Source organism: Condylura cristata, unplaced genomic scaffold, assembly GCF_000260355.1.
Source record: "Condylura cristata isolate star-nosed mole 26May11 unplaced genomic scaffold, ConCri1.0 scaffold00022, whole genome shotgun sequence".
NCBI lineage: Eukaryota > Metazoa > Chordata > Mammalia > Eulipotyphla > Talpidae > Condylura > Condylura cristata.
The window spans coordinates 36,852,596-36,853,639 of record NW_004567123.1 but is presented as its reverse complement, the minus strand read 5'-3'; the positions used below and the strand labels follow the sequence as shown (position 1 = coordinate 36,853,639).

General features: G+C 74.8%; 1 protein-coding gene across 1 annotated transcript in view; it reads right to left on the bottom strand.

Annotated features, from left to right (window-relative positions):
- Nucleotides 1-6: 6 nt before the first annotated feature.
- Nucleotides 7-1,044, bottom strand: part of SS18L1 (synovial sarcoma translocation gene on chromosome 18-like 1) — a 2,027-nt gene continuing 989 nt past the window's right edge. Inside the window, exons 2-3 of the mRNA XM_012728181.1 lie at nt 904-1,031; nt 7-740 (exon numbers count right to left, since the gene is read on the bottom strand). Of these exons, the coding sequence (XP_012583635.1) occupies nt 714-740; nt 904-1,031 (155 nt within the window). The 3' untranslated portion in view covers nt 7-713. The remainder of the gene's footprint in view (nt 741-903; nt 1,032-1,044) is intronic.

The following is a 1,044-nucleotide window of genomic DNA, read 5'->3' as shown; positions in this document are numbered from 1 at the left end:
AGCGGCCCCCGCGGTCAGCGGCCCCGCCCCAGTGGCTGCCCGGGCGAGCGCCCTTCACGGCTGCACAGCATCTAAACGGCGACGTCCGCGGCCGGAGTTCCTGATGCCCTGGAGGGGGCGCTGCAGGGACGCCCCGCGGCGAGTGGCCGCCGGGTAAAGCAGGTCCAGCTGACGTGACGCCGAGCCGTCCCTGGCGGTGGCCGGCCTCGGCCAGTCTCTGCGCCGGTCTCGCTCCCTCGCGCACACACACATTGTGGAGAAACAGCGGCGAGACCATGGACTCGCCCCGGGGTGGCCCGGCCTCGCGCCGGGGACGCCCGCACGTCTGTTTGAGCGTCGGGAGGGACGCAGCCCGCGGGAGCGCCGAGAGGCCGTTGTCCAGGGCGTGTCCAGCGGCCACGGAGCCGGCGCCAGACGCGCTCACAGCCCCATCCGACGGCGCGGCTGCCCGGTCTGCCGCAGACGCGACCGCGGCCTCTGCAGACAGGTCCCGGCGCTGGGCACAGGATACTCTGATGGCCAGAGGTCCCTGGAGCGAGCTAGAGCGAGGGGGGCAGGGCCACCGCTCCGCCGGACAGACGCGACTGTACACAGCACCAGGTGTCCCGCGGGGCGCTGCCCCGTCCCTGCGGCCCACGCTCTGCTGTCTGTCAGGACCGCCGCCGGCCGCGACCCAGTGGACGCCCGCCCCAGGCCCAAGCTGGGCACCGGCCTCACTGCTGGTAGTTTCCGTACTGACCCTGGAAGAGAGGCGGACAGTGGTGGCCGGCACCGTTCGGCCGCCGACTCCCCCGCCCCTCGGCCCCGCCCCCCAGGCCAGACACGCGGCTGCCGGCTCTGAAGCGCCGTGGCTGGCCAGCCCCAGGGTCCCACGTGCCGGGCCCCGCTGTCGGGAGAGCTTGCCTGCTCGTAGCCGTAGGGCCGCTGCTGCTGGGCGGACGGGCCCGCCTGGGAGGCCCGGTAGCTGCCGTACTGCTGGCCCTGGCCCTGCTGGTAGCCGGGGTACTGCGAGGGGGCGCCCTGCGCCGGGCCTGCAACGACGCG